This window comes from Cynoglossus semilaevis, chromosome 6 (assembly GCF_000523025.1).
Source record: "Cynoglossus semilaevis isolate Cse_v1.0 chromosome 6, Cse_v1.0, whole genome shotgun sequence".
Lineage (NCBI taxonomy): Eukaryota > Metazoa > Chordata > Actinopteri > Pleuronectiformes > Cynoglossidae > Cynoglossus > Cynoglossus semilaevis.
Window position 1 is genome coordinate 4,451,609 of NC_024312.1, and position 15,824 is coordinate 4,467,432.

Sequence of the window (15,824 nt, forward strand, 5' to 3'; positions counted from 1 at the left end):
CATTTGAGGAGGCGAGGACCAAAATGTTAAAAAAAAAAAAAAAAAAGGTCATGAAGGAACTTCCTGTGTTACTGAAGTCTACAGTGCTTCTGTACAAGTGACCTGCACCGGTTCCCGTACTGGTACTGGTGCTGATGCTGGTGCTGGCTTAGATGTGCCCACCATCAGTGTCCAGGCTATGGGACAGTACCTGGGGGAGGTCCAGACACACTGGGTTCTGGTTCCTGCTCCCTCTCCGTTTGTGTCTCGGCGTTCTGCAGCTGGACGATTGGCGTCTGTGTTCCCTGTGATGTCACAGAGGGGGTGGGATGTCTGGGCTGGAGACCAATGGCGTTCATCAATCCCATGTCTCTGTCCAGCCTCCAACTGGAGCGGTTTGGACTGAAACAGATATTCAACGGGATATTTGTAGAAAAACCAAGAACTGGGTTTGTTTCTGTTGAGTAAGCAATAAAAGTACGTGTGTGTGTGTGTGTGTGTGTGTACACATGTGTGTGTTATAACTGGTTTGTGTTTGTCCCAGTCAAACTCTGGTGTTTTTAGTCTAGCTAATATTGGTCTGGTCCCAGTTCTCACCCTGATCTTTCAGAACCTCGACTCCGACTGGTTCCACTGTTGTTGACAGAAAACAAAGGTTCCAGGTTCGACTCTCCAGGGTTCTCACCATCACTGCGGTAGAACCTGAAAACACACACACACACATAAACACACACACGTTAATCCACTGGAGGACAGGAAGTCTTGAGGCAGCAGGGGGGTTTCCTGGCGGGGTCCAAACAACCAGGACATCATTACAGTCACTAATTGACCTTCTCCAATTAACAGTCTTCCTGTTGAGAGCGAACATCAGGATAATCACATTTGTGAACTCCTCATTGAGGAGAAGGAGGAGGAAGCTCTACACTCGGAGACACTAACACAAAGATTTGATTAAGAACCCTGAGATGGAGCGAGTCCATTAGACCGGTTCTCAGGAGAACCCACAAGTTCTGGTGGGAAACACAATCAAAGATGTGTCTTTAATAAATACAACAGATTTATATCTCTCACAGCTGCTGTCAGAACATGGTAACATGACAAACCAGAGGTTGAGACTCACACAGGCCGACAGATGACCAGGTCTCCCTTGTTGGTCCCATAAGCCAGACCCATTCCCGGATCTGGGAGCCAACGAGCCGAGTTGATGCTGACGTGGCGCCGCTGGTCTGGAGCCATAGGGTAGACCACGTTGAAGACCATCTGAATGGGATGATGACACACACAAACACACACGTTGACAGTTACCTTCAGAAGGACTCAGTTACAGGTTGTGTTTTTTGACACATTTCATGTCAATCGTCCGTTCATTCTTCTATAAAATAACCTCACAGGTACTAATGCTCAAAATACTGTGGTATGTTACAGCATGGGGCTGCGTTTCCCTGCTCTGAGCTGATGTCAGGCGGTGGAGTGTGTAGTAGAAGTATTCATGGACAAGTGCAGATGTACATCAACATCTACTGCTTTGTCACTTGACTGTTTCCTGATTCACTATCACCTCTGTGGTGGGTCAAAGGTCAAATCACAGCGTGGTAGTGACCTGTTCTCAGGCATCAGCCAGGTCAACAAGGGTCAAAAACAGATAAATAAAAATGATCAGGTTAGTGCCGTCAGAGTGATGATTTCTGACTTCAATAATAATTCAATAACCTGGGGTGGAATAAAGGAGTGGTAGGACTTTTGATTTTTTAATTTTGAAAGAAACTGTTTAGTTCCTAAACTGACCTCCTTCACTCAGTGTCAGTGAGAGTCATTCTCTGACAGGACGTTTGTCACTAGCACCTCCTTCAGCTGGACAGAAGGTCATGACCGCTACATCCCATAATTTTACCCATCATTGCTTTAATACACAGGAAGGGACTACGCCTCACCCTGATGGACGTCTCTCCTCCATGTGGCTGCTGTAGGCGGAAAACTTGCGCCACCATGTGGTCAGTGTTAGGATGCAGCAGGATCCTGCGTGAGGCCAGACCAACCATCACATAGCAGCCCAAGGGAGACAAGCTGACAGAGATGGCATTTGGACCTGGGGGGTGGCAGATGTTGGACAGAGTTAGGGTTAAATAACCAGATCAGCTGACCCACTCAACAGGTGACCCTGTTCTATTGGACCCTTACCAAATCTCTTGGTGTAGAGCATCTCTCCCAGGTTGTGAGGAGCCAAAGAGTAAATGGCCAGAATGCCCTCGTCGGGAAACCCCCGCTGACTGCTAGGAATAAAAACGGCCAGCAGCTGACCGTCTGCAGAGATGTCGCAGCTCGCATCGTTGTAGATTTTACAGTTTGGCACCAGAACGTTGACAGAAGCTGAGGAGGAGGAGGAGGAGGAGGAACACAGTCAAACAAATAATAACAGTCATATCTCAGCACGGAGGCTTTGGCGACATCTGCAGGTCATTCAGGCATTAATGTTCTGGCCCCATGATCAGCCTACACACCTGTCAGAGTTGTTAAAACTGTTTGTACTGTAGTACTATACACTATTTTCTTCTTTGACATGCAGCCCCACATGACCTGAGGGGGCACCAGTGACCCTCAGCTCACCAAATTTGAGCCCCCCTGCTTTAAGCTGTTATTAAAAACCTCTCCTCTCCTCCTCTGGCCAATCACAGAGGAGCAGAGTGCGTACGTACCGTTGCTGACCTCTGGTAGGTCAAACTTGGTGAAGTCCCACCACTGCAGCCTGTAGGTGGTGTTGGCGATGTTGCTGGCCACCGCAGACTGGCCGTCCCCGATGGACGCCCCTGAGGAAGACCAGACCATGGCCATTAAAGAGCTGCACTGTGATTGGTGACTCCAGATCTTTGTGTTTGTGATGCCTTTACCTGCTAGGACTCTGTTGACGGAGGAGTGTGTGGCCAGACCGGGCTGCCCCCGCTCATGGAAGATTCCAGCGTAGGGCAAGTATTCAGGGAGGAAGAACCGCCTGCCACACATCATCATCAACAACATCATCATCATAGGCCCAGGGGCCGTCAACATTAACATAACATCAAGGGTCAGAGAGATAGAGAACTCTCCAGAGCCTCTGGTTCTGACTCACCGTGGAACAAAGCGACCCAGAGACGGTGCAGACATCCTAGCGTTGCGTGGCGTCCTATGTCTGGCTCTGTCTCCAGTGTCACTGAGGATGAGAAATGAAAACAAACTCAGATGTTTGGTCATCTTGGAGAAGTGAAAACCTCAGAAGAAACCTGTGAAGAACACCCACTCCAGCTCCTCAAAGTCCACCTCACTGTTGTCCATGGAGTTGGACGGGTTGTTGGCAGGGCTGTCGGACGATGTGGACATGGCCCGCAGCCGGTTCTGCTGGTAACGAAGTGAGCGCTGGCGGATGCTGTCCCGTCTGGACAGGTACTGGATCATCCTCTGGGCGTAGTAAGCAGCTGGAGACAGTCTGAAGTCCACGACACAAACATTTGAAACAATGAGGCATTTGATGACTCATCAGTGTAGTGCTGACGTGGACCGGGATCATGAGCCCGGTTCTGAACGTACCTGGCTGGATCAGGATAAATGGGGTGATCTCTGGATCCTGACATGTCGTAGCGAGACAAGGATAAAAGTGACGATTCCAACAATCGCCTGTAGGGGGAAAAAACGGAGCTGAACTTACAGAGACAAAGACACACTTATGGATTGATGGACTGACGTAACTTTGGTCTTTATTCTCTAACACAGGCATGGGCAAACTAAGGCCCAGGGGCCGGATGTGGCCTGTTCATCTTTTTAATCCGGTCCACCATACTTTTCCAAATTATATAATATATTTATATTATCATTATACTTCTGCCTTTTCCCTGCAATACCCATGTCCCCCCAATAGATGGCATAGAAAATGATAAAAGCATTTTAGCCTTTTTGCATAACGTTACATGTCTTTTATATTAGTTCACACAAACGCTCCATCTATCTGCTCCTGACCCCACCCCCTGTTCAATTTTAGAACAATTGTGGCCCGCGTGTTTGCCCACGCCTGCTCTCACCCTTCTCTGAGAACAGGCATTCACATTAACAATGTGAACAAATGTGTTGTTTTTGTTTCACAACAGTGATTTACCAGTAACCGGTAACCAGTCATCAAGATCTCGTCTGTTCTACTTGACCACTGCCATCACAACTCTGCATCTACAGCACCCCCTGCAGGGGACAGCTGATGTGTACATTTGTTTCAGAGAAAAACATTAAAAAGGAGCGCTCACCTCCTCAGGGAGTCTTCATCAGGAGGATCAACAGGCATTTCTTGGCTTAAGGTCTCAGGTGGTTCTGCTGATCGACCAGCGGCGGCCTGTCGGTACACCCGCTCCCACTGCGCTGTGTCCTGGTTGTAGACCAAGCCCACCGTCTGCTCTCCTGGCTGGCTGGTGGACGGGGCAATTGGAAAGGTAACTGCTCCTGCTGCGCCACCTACAGGAGGGTGTGGTTGCTCAATAGAGTCTAGTGGCAGCCTCCTTTCTGGATTTTGGACTTCGAGTGTCCTCCTGCTTTCATCATGCTGCCACGGAGCTGAAGGTGAAGCAGCAGCAGGAAAGGGTGAGGAAGAAGAGGAAGAGGAGGAGGGGTCCAGGGTCGAGGCGGAGGTGGAGGAGGCCTGGTTGGTTCGTTCCCAGCGCTGCGAGTCATGATTGAATGTCAGTAGGTTGTGACAGGCCCGGCAACGGTTCAGGTGGCCTCTGGAGGATAGGGGAGGGCCGTTGTTCTCCGGGACGTGGGAGGCGAGGGGAGGAGGAAGAGGAGGCTGGTAGTGAATAATGGTGGGGGTGGAGGAGGAAGAGAGGGACGAGGATGGCCCTGGTCTGTTTGGGTCCATGTTGTTGTTCAGTAACTCTTGACTTTGCTCCTGTCCTCTGTCTGACATGGCACCACCTAGTGGGGGCTCCAGGTCCTGCATGCGGTCAAACTCCATGAAGTAGCGGCTCAGGTTGCACTGCAGCACGTTACGGAACGAGGCAGTGTTGCCACGAGAGCCGTCCCAGAAGGGGTGGTGTCCACTGCTGGTTCCGGCAGCGTCCCGGGCTCCCGCTTCTCCTTGTTGGGGATAACCCCGCCCCTCAGTGGCAGAAGTGTAAACAGGCGAGTGGGAAGAGCCATCCTGCTGACGGAGCACTGAAAGAAGGCTGATGGAAGAGGAAGAGGAGGTTCTGGGAGGCAGCATCACTGGACCGACACCACCTTCCCTCATGCTTAACAGATTGCGAGTCCAGTCTGGTCCTGTTCTGGTGGCGGGGTGCGGCATGGAGGGGTTAAGAGAAGAACCGGCGCTGTAGTAGACGGAGGTGAAGGCCGAGGTTCGCTCTGAAGGCTGTCTGGGCTCAGTACGGGCCGAAGAGAAGGTGGAGGTTGGGGGAGGTGTGGGAGCATCAGGCGAGGTCCGGGGACCTGACTGGGTCATGATGGAGCTGTTGGTGGACAGCGAAGGATTTCGATTGGCTGAGCAGCGACTGCACAGACAAACCATGCCCAGGTGCTGAGTGCAGCCAGGAAAGGGGGGTCCGCGTTCTGAGCCCGGGTACTGAGCCAGAGGAATGCTGGGAGACTCCCCGACATTACTTCCACTATCCCCCAGGGGAGACCCGCGTGTGGGCTGCTCGCCTCCAACCTGAGCTGCCGGGGAGCGGGATGACAGGATGTGAAGGAAGTTGTGGAGGATCGGTGTACGGCGCACTGGTTGTGTTGGCAGGAAGGAGCGCTGGCGAAAGTGTGGCATCTCCACACTGTCCATGGGAACCTCGGCATCCTCGTCGTTCTGGAGAAAAGAGAGAGATTAAATTAAACTGGTCTCCTCCTAATCCCTGAACCAGATTATATTCCTTAAAAACATGACTTTTTTTTTAAACCAGACAAATGTTTAAATTCTCATCATTTCATTTATGAATAACAGTAGAAAAGGTTCATGTTGTTCAAGGTCAGTGTCACCCTGACAGCTTTGGTGTACCAGGACCAGTTGGACCAGCAGCAGATCTTACCTGCTGATTGGACGGATTGACTATTGCTGTCAGCAGGTTGTGACCCAGAGGATCAAATCTCACCAACCTGGAAAAGAGTGGAAAAAACAAAGGTTATGTTGATAAAACTGCAGAGATGGGAGCATTAGACGCCCCGCCCCCGTGTCTGGTTAGAGTACTGGACTCACCGCACTCTCTCTGTGTCACTGCCCGTCTTGACTACAGCAAAGGGTTCAGGTCGACTCCAGTCCCAGAAATGGAGTTCGTTGTTGGTGGCGATGAGGAGGAGCTGAGCAGTGGGGTGGAAGGCCAATGAGGCGATGGCCACGTTACTTTCTGTAAACCAGCTCTCACTGCCACCCTGCAGACGGAGAGTATGTGAAGCCATTTAAAGTTTCATAAAAGGGATAACGTTACTTCACTGGAGAACAGGCGGCCATACTCACATGAAGGTCCCAGATGCGGACTTCACCATCAAGGCACCCAGAGGCCACAAGGCCGGGTATTGTGGGGTGGAAGGTAACACACCAGGGGGTTCTACGGTGGCCCACTAAGGAATGTAGGCACTTTCCTGTCTTCACCTCCGTTATGTAAATGTTGTGGTTGACATGTGTGGAAGCCATCAGTGTCCTTTAGAAACAGATGGAGGTCAGTGAGCTGTCACGTAACGTCAACATTAGCTTTGGAAGGACCAGTTGAGTGAAATATGAAGAACATATATGATGAACAGTCAAAACCTCACTGATCTAAAACTCAGTGGAACAAATAACTGGTCTGACTGCCCTCCACACTCAAAAATTTAAAAAGTGAAGGAGGGTGAAAAGGGCGTCACCTGTCAGGGCTGAACGCGAGCAGGAAAGTAGATCGAGGACTGTCAGGCAACTCCACCTTCTGTTCGAGACACAAACACACACCTTTACAATAAGTCTGTTGACAACAAGACCCGCCCCAACCCCTACATGAAGTGAGGCCTCGCCCTCTGTACCTGACTCTGCCATTTCATCCACCGGACTTTCTCCTCCACCAGTAACTGAAGGAGCCGCTGAGATCCAAACGTCTGAGAACCACGCTCCCTGTTGGACAGGATGCGCACCGAGTTCCTATGACGAGACGCCATGTTGTTGTACCCGTGGCCTCAGGTGATTAACTGCTCACTGCCACTGCTGCCAGTCTGTCTCCATAAAGAATTTAAGCTGGAAGAAAATATGTTGTTAGATAGGTCAGGACAAATGTGTGGGGGGATGTTGGTCCATAAAAAAAGAAATGGAAGTTCAGAGGATGCAGAGGGGACCCCACACTCAACATTTTTTTCTAACTTAAAAATATTATTACTTGTTAGAAAAAAGACAAATATGCAGAGCCTTAGCTCAATAATTTAAAATCTCATACTCGGTTCAATGGTGTGGAGAGACGGTAAAGAGGTTCCTTATCTCTTACTGTCGACAAGGATGGTGGGGGAAAATGCTATTTACTTTGCAGACATTTTTGGCATTTTTACCCAATTATTTTCTGCTGAAATCAACAGACTCAGTGTGACAGTCGATCAAATTAACGCTGAACAACATTTTGTAAATGTTAAATCCACACCAGCGTAAACATGTCATTAGAGGGAACACCTTACAGGAATGAAACAACTTTCTCACAGTGGACATGTCGGTTTTTGTGTGTTTAACGTGTAAAAACAATATAAAAATCAACGAATGACACTGTATACAGAATCAAAGTTGACGCACAAACCGTATTTATATTTGTACTTCAACAAAACCAGTGAAATAACCTGTGTGGACAAGTTAGCCTCATTGCTACATTAGCAATTTCTGAATTCACAAGAGTGGAGACACGTACACTTAAACACCACTGTGCGTCTGAACTACTAAAATGACATTTATCATAAATAAGAAATGTACCAACTTTACTTATAGTGACTAAAATAACATTGGTGTTTTTAAGATACTGGTTTTTCAGTGCGCGGCCTACCTTTTCTGTCGCTGCTCTCTGGCTCCACCATCATTAACGGGCTAAAAGGCTAACTACGGAGGAAAAAAGGAAAATGTGACCGAAAATAAAAACCGGCCCGGCCTTTACATCAGAGGTTCCGGGTCATTATAAGTAGTTGGCACCGCTGACATCAAACTTCAACATTCATGTAGCCATACACTTTTACTGCCGCATTGGTCCATTGTTTTATTAGCTGCCCGACGCAGAAACTGCTACTGCGAAACTAGCTAGTTGCTAGTTAGCAACAGAATTCTTCTCGTCTCTTTTTCTACTGCAATTTCATTCGGCCTTTGAGCGCAATACTGCCCCCTGACACACGAGCTGTGGCACAGTCACAGGTTTAACGAGACAACACATCTTTAAGTTTAAGTATAAAAACATCTTTTAGCCGTGCTATTGTTGGATTCCTGTAAAATATGTTGTATGATTGGTTTAAACAATTTTATTTTTCAACAAATTTGTTACTTATATGGTTAAGATTAAAGATTACTTAAGAAGTCCTTTATCCATCCCACAGTGGGGAGAGTCGCGAGTACCTCTGGATAAATGTATTCTCCTTTATTAATAATTATTGTTAAAGATATACAAACATAAGAGTTGACAAGTAATCATTTGGAACCTTATATTCTATAACCTTGGATAATATTCTGTAAATATTTGGGTAATACTTACTAATATGTAATACTGACAGCCATACATAAGGTGTCATACGTGATGACAGGAAACACATCATATTCACATTCAATCATTTATTGTCATGGCAGACTGTTGTGATATAAGACTCTACAACATAAAACAAATCAAATTATTTTTATTTTTTTTATGGTACATTAATCTCACATACATGGGCGTTGAGGCAAAAGCACTAGAGTAGAGTAGGCCAACCAAACTCTGCTCTCAAAATGGCAGGGAAAAAATGCACAGCAAAAGGAGAATATGAAGGCAGGACATTTGAACAGAGTGGGAGTGTTTATTTTTTGGGGGGCAGTTCACGTGTGCCCAGGTACATCATGTGGCTCTTTGCAGTAACACAGTAAAAATTGTGGCTCTCTGACTGGTTGGCCACCCCTGGATTACACCATGATTATCACTGACTCTGGTCATCAGATGGCACATCAATACACATGGTTCCTGTTGGAGTAAAGCTGCTGACATCCACAGAGAGAAACATTTTATTATATGAAACCAGAAGGTGCATATACCAGATACACACACACACAGAGTCAGAAGTTCTCCTTGTAGAAGTTGAAGCCGAAGTTTTCACACTGAGCCTTGATGACTTTAGCCAGAGCTGGAGCTCCACAGTAAAATACATGAACTTTCCCTTTCTTCTCCTCTGAGACTTTCTGGAACACCTGAAGAATGAAAACCAGAGAGCGGGTGAACCTGAGAACCAGGTCTGAGGTGAACCTGCAGCAGACCCGTACCAATTACTGGATCTCAGTCAAACAACTGCAGGTCTGACGGAATCATTCTGGGAATCACATGACCTGAGTCATATTTTATTAGAATCTAAATTTGTTCCAGTTAAATGAGGTTTTGTTTTAAGCTGAAATAAAACCAATTTCATTTTCATGTCCTCACCTTCCCCCACTCTGGTCGCCCTGGTTGGGTTCTGGTCCTTAGTCCAGTGATAGAGTCTCTCTTTTCCTTCTTCGCCAGCAGGTCTAGTGCCATCTGCAGGCCGATAGCCTTCATGTCGTTCTTACTGAGTGCTGATGTCATGTACATGTGCATCTCCAGGAAACGGCCTGTACACAACAACAATGTTTACAACTGACCCTGCCCTCCACCCACCTCCACAGACCTCCACAGACCTCCACCCACCTCCACAGACCTCCACCCACCTCCACAGACCTCCACCCACCACCACCCACCTTCACAGACCTGCCCCAGCTCCCGGCCTCTTACCTTCTGGCTCCTCATCAGCCTGGTCCATCTCCAGTTTGGTCAACAGACTAACAAACCATTCGAAGGACTTCTGGTCTCTGTTGATCCAGATGAAGTCCACCTGCAGGGTTCCAACAGTCGGACGTTAGTGGGACTTCACAGCAGAACTCTGACGGTCCAGGTGTTTGACACTAACTTTGCGTAGCTTCATGTCGCTGTCTTTGATGTTCTCACACCACGAGTAGTTACAGTTGGGGCAGTTCTGCTTCCTGCAACGGTATCTGCACCAAACACAACAGGATCGTAATCAGTGTCAGCACCTATTGACCCACTGCTGCCCCCTTTAGGAAGTTCACACTCAGTTACACCAACCTGATACAACAGACAGTAGTACTGGTTATTTTTGTAGCTGAGCTAAAAGCGCTAATGTATTAGCTCTCTGGGCATTAGTGTAGTCATGACAATCAGTCATGACCTGGTGCATGCTGGGAGATGTGGTGCAGCATGGTGACAGTTCTGAGGTGAACAGTGTCCAGGACCTCACCGGAACATGATGCTTTGAAGGATAGAAGCAAAGGGTGTGATTCCAATCCCAGCACCGATCAGTACAGCGTGTTCAGACGTGAAGATCTGTCTGGTTGGAGTTCCATATGGACCATCTACATAACACTAACACACACACACACACACACATGACATTTACACTGACAGTCACCAAAGTCAATCACCTTCATCATCTTCATCATCTTCATACCTTGATGTTGCAGAACCTGTGATTTTCTCCAAATGTGGCTGAACCCTGCAGAGTCAGAGAAGACCAGGTGTCACATGAAAGTACCCATAATTCTTTGTCTCTTTTATCAGACACTGAGTCTAGTTTTCTTCTTTACATCCTTGAGGGGCGGAGCCTCTCCTCGCTCTGCAGGACTCAGCTCATCCACCTGAGTCTCTGCTAAGTCTTGATCTCCAGAGGGCGCCACCGAAGCAGTGCTGCTCCTGGAGCTGTTCTGTCGGTACATGGTCAGCTCCACAGCCTCGTCCTCATTGGACGCCACTGCTCTGTTGGAATCCGTGGAGCTAAACAGCTCCTCCTGTTGGTGGTGAATGTGACCAATCAGAGACAAACATCCCATGACGTCCACCTGGTATCACCTGGTGCTCATGTGTGGTACCTGGGCTCTGAGTGCGTGTCTGTGGTTCCTCAGACTGGTGGCCAGTCTCTTCGGGCTGACGTTCTGGGTCTGTGGTTCTCTGAAGTACTCGTACAGACGGTTGGTCCACTGACCCATGGAGCGGATGTGCAGCCACAGAGTATCTGAGAGGAGGTGATCACAGGCATATGGGGGGGGTCGGGGGATTGTGGGGGTGCCACCTGTGCAGGGACTTACCTGATTTCTCTGGAGCGCTGCTGATGGTGAACGGGTGCCACTCGTACTTGGCGATGACAGGGATGTTGATGTAGACGTAGTCTCCAGGTTTGAAATGGAAGAACTGAGGACGTTTGATGACCAGGTGAGTCACCTGCACACACACACACACACACACACACAAGGTTTGTGAAAGTTGTAAACAACAGTCCCCAAACATTCATTACTGATCATCAATCAGTCCAACAACTGGCTCCACTTTAACGGTGATGGATCAGAGGACTGGACTGAGGCCAAAGGTCAGGTCACCTTAGAGGGCAGCAGGTTGACCTCCACGATGTAAAGGCCGCCCATACGAGAGACGGCAATTCCAACGATCTTCTCCAGCAGGAAGGCCAGACCAGGGACCACGAACCACTTCCAGAAGTTGGCACAGTGGACCATGAGCAGAGCCCACACCCAGATGTAGGACAGATGGGACCAGTAGAACACCTGCAGAACAGGACGGGAACTGAGCTCACCTGCTGGGAGAGGGTCCTGCTGCCTGAGACTGAAGACCCCTCCTCCCTTTACCTCAAAGTGACCACTGCGTCTCACAAATGTCATGGAGCAGACCACCATCAGACAGATGAGGACCTGCAGGACCACCCCCGTCACCGAGGCCGTCCCCTGCACCCAGCCGATACCAGGCCTGGTGGTGAAGACGTACTCCCACAGGCTGTACTCACTGGTCTCTGACATCTGGACTGAGACGCACAGGTGGAGACGAGACAAAGGTCACTCAGCGTCTGGGTGTGTGTGTGTCAGTCAACAGCAGATGGCGCTGTAGTGCATACCAAAGTTGAAGATGTGAGCAGTGGTGTGAACCAGCGTGAAGCCGAGGATGGCGTAGCCCACGATCTGATGAAGTAAGATGTTCTGGTCCAGAGGTAAGACCCTGACCACCCAGGTGGCCCTGAGCCAGGTCAGACAGCGCCGCAGCATCAGCACCTGGACACAGCATCAGCACCATGAGCGTCCACCACTGGTGCTCAGTGAGTGAGGAGGAGCACAGCTGCTGGTTAGACAGTCAAACATCTCACCATGACGAAGGTGCAGTTGAAGTTGAGACACTGTCCGCAGCCTTTGGCCACCATATACCACGCCCCATGCTGGCTGTGCTGCAGTATGGCACTGATGAAGAGGAGCAGACTGACACAGGCGTACAGGCACAGGAAGAGAAGCTTCCGACTGTTGTTCTGCCAGTAGACCCGGGTCAGGTACCGAGGAGTCTGGCGCTTCTTCTGCTCCATGTCAGGAGGCTTCAACCAGTTAGCAGCACTGGAGGGAGATGGGAGAGAGGGACAGATGAGAGAAGGGGGAGAGGGGTATTAGAGGGGTTGTTGAACCAGAACCTGAAGGTAGATGAAACCCCCTGTGTGAAATAGAAACTGTAGGTACTGTTGGAGACTGGGTCCAGAACCACAGAGCTGGTCTGACTGGACCTTGATGTGAGAGAAGCAGGAACAATTTGGTTCTGCTGATGGTCCAGGAAACCTTCTTAAGGCACTAGTCCTTTGGACCAGTGTCTGACCTGGGGGGTCAGTGGCGGTGGTGTGGACTCTGACCTGATGGTGAGGTTCTCCATCACCTCTGGGAACGCCTCCAGCTCAGCCTTCAGCTCCTCAAAGGTGATCGCTCCACTGTTGTCTTTATCTGCCGACTCAAACAGCGCTAACGTCAGGTCGTCCAGCTTCTCCTCTGGCAGGGAGATGGCGCTCTCACGCAGGCAGGACTTCAGAACTATCCTGAGTTCATCTGGATCAATAGAACCACTGCCTGTGAGGAGAGCCGGTGTCAAGGCGGTGTCTAAGAACAGCCCCAACCATCCACAGGGGTTCACTAGCATGTGTGTGTGTGTGTGTGTGTGCTGACCGTCCACATCGTAGACCTGAAACAGGAAGCGCAGTTTGTCGGCCTCGCTGCCGTGGATGAGGAGGTCCAGGGCCTCCAGCAGTTCGTCCAGACTGATGGAGCAGCTGCCGTCGGAGTCAAAGAGGGCAAAGAAACGCTCTGCAAAGAAGGACTGGAGGCAGAGACCACAGGTCAGAGGTCAGAGGTCAAAGCCTCACTCATGCTGCAGTGCAGTGACTCACCTCTTTGACCTTCAGAGCAGTTTTGAACTCGTCCAGACTGATCTCCTTGTCGTCTCCTGCGATGATCTCAAACTGCTTGGTGACCCAGTCCAGCCAGCGGGCGTCCTCCTCTGAGCTCATGGTGAGTGTCTGTGATGCAGGGAGGTGGGGGAGTCGGGGGGGGGAGACACACGTATCAGAGAGGTTGAGAAGTCGGTCTCTGGATAGTTGTTTACATTTAAACTGGTCAGAACGCAGTCGTCTGGACGACGCACACACAATGACTCATGAATTCTTAAAACACACACACCCTGAAGGATGGTAATCTACACCTGCTCCACCCACTGCCTTCTCCAAACACCAGAGGGCGTGTGCTCCTCTTCAGGGACCTGTTACTGATGAACTTCTGCCTCAGTCCAACAGAGGACAGTCAGTCCACACCTGTGTCTGTCCCTCAGAGGACAGTCAGTCACTGACTCCCCTTTACCTGGGAGTGCAATATTACAGACAAAATCAAACCCACAACCCTCTGGGTTCTTCAATCACTGTGAATAATTAAGAGGCTGTGACACAGTTGCCATTGCAGTAGATGGCGCCCTAGTTCTGAGGACTGTACCTTTAACAGACCTCATCTCAATGACCTTTGACCTTACCTCAACTACACTGGAGGTTCTGTCTGATCTGACCTCTGGTCTCTGGACCTTCATCAGCAGCTGGAACCTCCTGCTGTAGGAACACAGCATCGTGGAGCAGGTTGCCATGGTGATGTCACAGTCAGGACACAGAGAAAATACAACTAAAACAAAGAACTCCTCAGACGCAAACATCTGCACCGACAACGGTCATCGTCCACAGGGATCCGACCACTGTCCGATCAGAATCTTTCATTAAAATAAAACGCGTCATCGTTCTAGAATGGATCGAGGTGACGTCAACAAACATCTGAAAATCTTTGACCTTTGACTGTGTCATAGGAGGAGTTAGGAGGAGTCAGGGGTCACTGAAGACTATCAACACCAACCGTGGTCTGCAGTGGTCCTGATGGTCAACACCAGGTCATCAGGTCCCCCCCCGTCCCCGTCTGTCTGCGTCTTACCTGTGGCTGCAGTGAGGCCGAGGTCTGTCCGTCTCCGTCCTCAGTCTGGGGATCTGATCTGTTTCTCCTTCTCCTCCTCCTCCTCTTCACAGTGGCAGCTGCAGCTGACATCCAGGACTCCACCCCACCACCCCCCTCCACCAGGGGCGCTTGTTTGAGGACCAAAGAGAGGGGTGATGGGAAAGTTGAGACCTTATAGAGAGAGCTGTACAGTTGCAAGAAAAAGTATGTTAACCCATTTGGGAGTGTTTGGATTTCTGCATAAATTAGTTATAAAATATATTCAGATCTTCATCTAAATCACATCACTAGACAAACACAGTCTGCTTAGACTAATACCACACAAATAAAATCATATGTTTACATGTTTTTATTGAACACAATATGTAAACATTCACAGTGAAGGGTGGACAAAGAATGTGAACCCCAGGGGTAATGACTTCTCCAGGAGTTAACTGGAGCCAGACTCAGCTAACATGGAGCACAGTGTATGCGATGTAAAGCTGCCCTGCCCTATAAAAAAACACAATCCAGTTTGCAATAATAGGAGGAAAAATTCCTACCTCTTGTGCGCGCTGCACAGCCTGTCCAGTGGGGGAACCCAGCCACCCTGGTCCGGAGGCCCAAGCCGTCACGTCACAGTCACCAATAATACTGTATTGTATATCTACAAATGAGGCGGACCAGGACACACTTCTCCATCTCAGGGGATTTATTATATTACTGTAAAGGTTTCTAACCATGGCAGGTCCAACAATGAATCTCATCTGAACATTCACCAAATCTCACCTTCTGTGCTGGTCCTTTTTATAGACACAGACAAACATGACGATGTTATATAATACCCAATAAATCATGGCCAACGTCTTCCTGTTATCATCTGTGCCTGTGCCCGGTCTTTCCTGTTATTCAGAACTGGCCCCTTCACAATGTCACACAATGTTCTCCACCACAACGACTCCACGAACCACATTGTTAGTCTTCAGATACCAGGTCGTGTGCAGGTCATCTTCTCTGTGACCACCAGGGGTCAGTGCAGGATGATAACACCCACTTAAATTTTTGTGTCATTTCTTGACATTATTTTTTTCCGGCCATTAAACACTGGTATATCTGCGCTCACAAGTGAAACAAACTAGTAAAGATCGACATATAAAAGGGTGAATTTAGAAACCACTACCCAGGATTTTTAAAACAAAATACAGGTGGTACAAGCTAATCGTTATTCCCAATAACACGTTCAGTAGTAAAGTATAAAAACAGCCATACAGAGTCATCCATTCAGTACTTCTGTCCGTTCTAACCCACTTGGCCCACAGTTCAACAAATTCCTAATTTAATTTGTAAACTTATTTTCGATTTCTTGTGTATTTAT

At 48.9% G+C, this 15,824-nt stretch overlaps 2 protein-coding genes across 2 annotated transcripts in view; both read right to left on the reverse strand.

The window, feature by feature from the left end:
* LOC103379694 (activating molecule in BECN1-regulated autophagy protein 1) overlaps positions 1-8,250 on the reverse strand; it is an 11,454-nt gene extending 3,204 nt beyond the window's left edge. Inside the window, 17 exon segments of the mRNA XM_008311326.3 lie at positions 191-381; positions 577-681; positions 1,100-1,239; positions 1,911-2,065; positions 2,158-2,346; positions 2,673-2,783; positions 2,865-2,965; positions 3,083-3,163; positions 3,251-3,436; positions 3,538-3,624; positions 4,242-5,785; positions 6,006-6,072; positions 6,173-6,345; positions 6,431-6,614; positions 6,817-6,875; positions 6,970-7,177; positions 7,962-8,250. Coding sequence (XP_008309548.2) covers positions 191-381; positions 577-681; positions 1,100-1,239; positions 1,911-2,065; positions 2,158-2,346; positions 2,673-2,783; positions 2,865-2,965; positions 3,083-3,163; positions 3,251-3,436; positions 3,538-3,624; positions 4,242-5,785; positions 6,006-6,072; positions 6,173-6,345; positions 6,431-6,614; positions 6,817-6,875; positions 6,970-7,101 — 3,505 coding nt within the window. The 5' untranslated portion in view covers positions 7,102-7,177; positions 7,962-8,250.
* Positions 8,251-8,823: 573 nt separating this feature from the next.
* nox5 (NADPH oxidase, EF-hand calcium binding domain 5) lies at positions 8,824-15,119 on the reverse strand. The gene is made up of 18 exons (XM_017032845.2): positions 15,013-15,119; positions 14,450-14,654; positions 13,375-13,503; positions 13,154-13,304; positions 12,847-13,057; positions 12,322-12,559; positions 12,076-12,229; positions 11,813-11,985; positions 11,549-11,731; positions 11,261-11,393; positions 11,045-11,187; positions 10,763-10,963; positions 10,627-10,671; positions 10,417-10,541; positions 10,069-10,153; positions 9,894-9,993; positions 9,567-9,733; positions 8,824-9,337 (listed from the first exon to the last, which is right to left on the reverse strand). The coding sequence occupies exons 2-18, from the start codon at positions 14,558-14,560 to the stop codon at positions 9,206-9,208; spliced, it is 2,481 nt and encodes an 826-aa protein (XP_016888334.1). The 5' UTR covers positions 14,561-14,654; positions 15,013-15,119; the 3' UTR covers positions 8,824-9,205.
* Between the last annotated feature and the right edge of the window lie 705 nt (positions 15,120-15,824).

Coding starts and splice junctions, on each gene's coding strand:
- nox5 (XM_017032845.2), bottom strand. CDS start 14,560: ATGTCAGCTGCAGCTGCCACTGTGAAGAGGAGGAGGAGGAGAAGGAGA. Junction 12,560..12,846: donor ATGGAGAACCTCACCATCAG/GTCAGAGTCCAC, acceptor ATCTCCCTCCAG/TGCTGCTAACTGGTTGAAGC. Junction 12,230..12,321: donor TCAACTGCACCTTCGTCATG/GTGAGATGTTTG, acceptor TGCTGTGTCCAG/GTGCTGATGCTGCGGCGCTG.